General features: G+C 44.4%; 1 protein-coding gene across 1 annotated transcript; it reads right to left on the bottom strand.

Moving 5' to 3' along the window:
• Nucleotides 1-529: 529 nt before the first annotated feature.
• On the bottom strand, nt 530-4,014 carry LOC123121068 (BTB/POZ domain-containing protein At2g46260-like). Its single transcript, XM_044541000.1, has 6 exons — nt 3,837-4,014; nt 2,554-2,660; nt 2,430-2,475; nt 1,814-2,093; nt 1,313-1,706; nt 530-748 (listed from the first exon to the last, which is right to left on the bottom strand). The coding sequence occupies exons 1-6, from the start codon at nt 4,012-4,014 to the stop codon at nt 530-532; spliced, it is 1,224 nt and encodes a 407-aa protein (XP_044396935.1).
• Between the last annotated feature and the right edge of the window lie 611 nt (nt 4,015-4,625).

The following is a 4,625-nucleotide window of genomic DNA, read 5'->3' as shown; positions in this document are numbered from 1 at the left end:
CCCCCAGGAGGGAAAGCGTTACTGAGAACTCCACCACCGTCCAATCTAGGAGATCCAGATCTAGGATTTCCACTAGAGCATCCCGAGCCTGATGACATAAACTGCAACGACGCTGCCTCGAAAAGGAAAATGACATCAAAGACGCCGTCATCGTCCGCCATGACCGTAGTCGGCGCGATTTTCATCGGCAGTTGCGCCACCGGGCGTGTGCCGCCGGCGACGCTGGTCCTTTTAACTGGAGAAAACTCCAAAACAATGCCCTGAAGAAGGACTACGACGCAAAAGCACCGCCATCGCTCGATCCCAAGGAGATCTAGGGTTTCCCTCGGAGTTGACCGCACTGTCAAGGACTAGACAAGGGGGGAATCCGACAGATCCGCCCAGCTGCCGACTTGTCGCACCCGCCACCACGCCGACCGCGACGCGGTGACCAAGCCCACGCCTGGGCCTAGATTCGACAACGCCGCCGCCGATCCGGACACACCGCCGCCGTCCAAGGCTACCGCGACTCCCAAGACCTTGAAGCCGCCTACCGCGAAGGTACGGGATTGCGGAGCGCCGCCACCACCACCTGTGACGCCTGGCCGCACGCCACACTCTGGCCCGGGGGCGCCGGCCCACGCCAGCCCCTCATGAGCGGGAGGTCCCTGAGGGCCCGCCACGCCCTCAGGCGGCGGCGAGGGAGAAGGAGGAGGAGGAGAGGTGTAGGCGGGCCAACGGGATTTGGGGGCCTCCATAAACGATGTTGCTGTGTTTGGATATATCTCAAAGGAATAAGACAACATGAACGATGATTGATGTTCCCAGACATATAATTGCTTCTTTTAATATACATGTTTTGTCTCGTCTATTACTTTCTTAAAATGGTTTGAGCTACAAATATGTACTTAGAGGCCTGGCGAAAAGCTAGTCATCTTTAATACTAGCTTTGCCCTCCATAAACAAATACGATTCATGCATTTCATACGATTATCATATATGTTTGGATAGATCTCAGGAAAAACAAAACCACGTGACGATAAATGGAATATCATGGTTAAGATTTAGTAGCAATCTCTAGTCTGTTTAATCTTGTATTTCTTACTCTGATCTTGATGTGTTCGCATAGATCTCAGAGGGAAAATAACATATGAGATAGTTTGTGGTGTTCACATTTTATTTGTTTTAAAGATTGTGGTGTTCACATATACAATAGCTTCTTTTAGTAAATGGTTTGTGTTAGCTATTAGTTCATTTAATATAGTTCGACGCTAAAATTCGGATTCAATTATGTTTAATCTCAGTTTCATAGGATGGGTTACATGTGAACAACCACTGCTCTTGTTGGCCCTTTGTTTTTTTCCATCTCTATATAGAGACCAAGATGACCAACCCAGTGTACCGAGAGGGAGAAGACATACTCTTCCCAACAGAATGGCTGACTGAGTATTGCTCTCAGCATACGTAGAGAACGGCACTGGTCACGCTTTACAGCCCAGTCAACCGTACGACAAGAATAATAAACAGCATTGGTCATACGAAGACGCATTACTGGAAGTAAGCGAGAACTCGAGATATTTCTCCTTTCTTCAGAATTTGGGCATGGTGAACAGGCCCACCTGAGCACGAAGTCATAGACAGTTACTTCAGAAGCAACCCCGAAGTCATTCCTTGATAAGATGGCCTCAATCCCAGCAGGAGGGATCATCATAAGTTCATCTTGGAACCTGCAGTGCAGCAAAACCATGTCATTTTGTGACAACAATGTCCACATGCTTCCTAAGAATGGGAAAAAGGAGAGGTGTCCCAATCCAATGAATATGGGATCACATACTCTGTTGACAGGAATTCCACGTACCTCTCGGCAAGGAATTTCTTGGCTTCCTCTGTCAGGTCTGCTGCCATTGAAATGGAACATGTGAGATCTAGGCCCATCACTGCAGATTCTGGAGTCATAGGCAGGACCATGAGAAGCTGAATGCAAAGCTTCGTGCAGGAAACGACCTCAAATTTGTCAGAAGCCATCAGTAAATCAACCAGAGGAGTGGGCTCAGTTGTTGCTGTAAACTTTCCACTATGCATAAAGCGTAACAGCTCCATGAAGGCTTTCTCCTCTGTCGAAAATGAAAGCAAGGAGGCATAAGGATTAATGAAACAGTTCAATAAATCACAAACAGTAATAAAAATTAAATAAAGAAGTAGAAAAGAAAAGGGATAAATATTGTTTTGCGCAAAGATGATTACTGAAGTGTAATGATCAACTGTGAAACCTTAATGCATGAGAAAATATGCATTTGGTAGGCAAAGTATGTAGATGAAATGACAATAGCCAATTAATCATCAAACTAACTCTAAACAGGCCCCTCTACAATATTAACATGTTTAATTCGAAAGGTGCATACAACAATAATAAAATCACAATGGCAAAGAGTAGTACAGTACACTGTTACCAGAATCAGCAGTTCTGACTGATTCTTTCATGCCATTTGAGAAAACCTAACAAGCATGAAGCTCATCAGAAAGATGAGCAACAGATTATAGAACAAATGCATTTCAGTAGATCGTCCGAATTACCTTGTAAAAGAAACTACTTTTTGCAGCAAGAATCGCCGAACTGACATAAATAGTCTCAACTCGTAAAATCGGTGTACTCGACACAGTACAAGATGAGTCAATATCTTCTAAATACCAAGTTTGGATAAATATAATGCAACATGCAACACTAGGACAAGAAGGCACATAGCAGAATTACTAGATAAGCTTTTTGCTGGTAAAAATATCTGGAACATGATGTTCTCAATGTGAGCAGAATTACTAGCTAGACAATTTATTTGCAGGTAAAAGTATCCGCCAAGCTAGTATTTATTTCTCCCATGAGTTCTAGCACAGGCACCCTGCTCTTGTGCTGCCTCAGTTGCTTTCTCTTCAACCTTTCTGGAAAAACTATGCTAAATAGAACTTTCTGAAGAATAAAAAACAGTGCACTGATTCTTTCGATGCTTCAGATCTTGGGCTCTTCAACAATTTATACGTTCTAAATGGATCTCACAACATGGCCACCCCCAACAAATTACGAAAAGGAACACAAAAGGAGCCACACACGAAAAACAACCCCAAAAAACAAGTAAACCTACGAAGGAAACGGCAAGGCAAAGTGAATGTCTACTTCTAGTCACATACTCCTTCCGTCCTGAAGAGGACGTTAGTGCTCGATCAATGTTGACGATATCATTAATTGGTAGCTACTCGGTTGGCTGGCAAGTAGAGGATTAATAGGCTAATCAGACAATTAATCCATTAATCGGTAGATTAATCAATTTATTGGCTACTTGGTGACCCTACGAGTAGGGATTAATTAGTCAGTTAACTGGTTAATCAGCCGATTTCTTTACCATGACAAGATACAACTTTATCTGTATCTGGACAAAACTAGGGCAACCTTTTCAGGATGGAGGTAATACAAATTATGCCAAATCGTTCTAGTTTTTCTCACCAGCTACATAAAGTTCTGCTGCATTCAAGTATGTGCAGTGCAGTGGATTGAAGAACATATACAAATCTGTTTATAAATATGATATCCATTCATCAGATATGCATATGGATTTGTGGAAAACTAATTACCCAAAAATGTGAAGAACATAAAGCTAAATTAATTACCTTAAATGAATTTACTAGCTAATGAAGAATCAGAACTCTCCGTGCCAAATTACTTGTTTTAGATTTGTGTAGGAACGGATGTTAATAATTTGGTATGGACGTTGTACCAAACTAACACCCTGAAGAAAAGGAACGGAAAATAGAAGACTAAAATAGTCAACGGTACCGACCAACGCACCAACGGAGGCTTGGATGCTGGCTATTGCATGCACCTTTGTCCTCCTCACGGCGGCGCTTGCGGCTGGCGCCGGACCCGGGCGCGTGGTCGTCATGGCCGACGACCTCTACCTGCAGCTCCCTGTCGGAGAAGACATTCACGTTAAAGACGGCCTCGTAGCCGTCGTCCGTCTCCGGCTCCGCTACGGCTCCCGTCGACATCAGTCGTCTTGCGTGCATGCTCGCTGGCGCGAACCCTGCAGGAGTGTCGTCGGAGGAGGGGGAAGAAAAGGGGACGGATGGAGGCAGCTGGGAGCCTGGGAGTGATGTGGGGATAAATACTCTTACTACTAGTAGCAGCCGAGGGGCGCCGTTAATGATCATGTGACGTTGGTGACTTACTTTGCTCATTCATAGCGAGCCGGACGGAACTGCATGCCGTCTACGTGAAACATCACCAACTCCCCTGATGTCTGTTGTCGTGACTCGGACGTGTTCCTAACACCAGTCACAGACATTCGTAAACACGTGCATACACTCTGAACTGGCATATCATTTTGAGATTGACAAATTCATCATAAGTGTCTCGTAGTCGACGAGAACATTTTCTCGAACCGAACGCGCATCATCGAAAATCCTAAAATAAATTTAGAAAAATACAAGCACCAAAACATGAACCCAGATGGGCCAGAGATATCACTGTCTTCCTAACCATCCAATCACATGTTCGTTCGAATGACTAACTCAGATTCTACAAGGTGGTTGGTCACTCTTGCTAGATTTTCATGGAAGATTTTTGTTTTCGCCACTTTAGCTTTTGCAAATTTTCGTTA

Source organism: Triticum aestivum, chromosome 5D (genome assembly GCF_018294505.1).
Source record: "Triticum aestivum cultivar Chinese Spring chromosome 5D, IWGSC CS RefSeq v2.1, whole genome shotgun sequence".
Taxonomy (NCBI): Eukaryota; Viridiplantae; Streptophyta; class Magnoliopsida; order Poales; family Poaceae; genus Triticum; species Triticum aestivum.
The sequence above is the reverse complement of the archived record's forward strand: the minus strand, read 5'-3'. Positions and strand labels throughout refer to the sequence as shown.

Coding starts and splice junctions, on each gene's coding strand:
- LOC123121068 (XM_044541000.1), bottom strand. CDS start 4,014: ATGTCGACGGGAGCCGTAGCGGAGCCGGAGACGGACGACGGCTACGAG. Junction 1,707..1,813: donor GTGGAATTCCTGTCAACAGA/GTATGTGATCCC, acceptor GCTGCACTGCAG/GTTCCAAGATGAACTTATGA. Junction 749..1,312: donor AAGGGCCAACAAGAGCAGTG/GTTGTTCACATG, acceptor ATCCAAACACAG/CAACATCGTTTATGGAGGCC.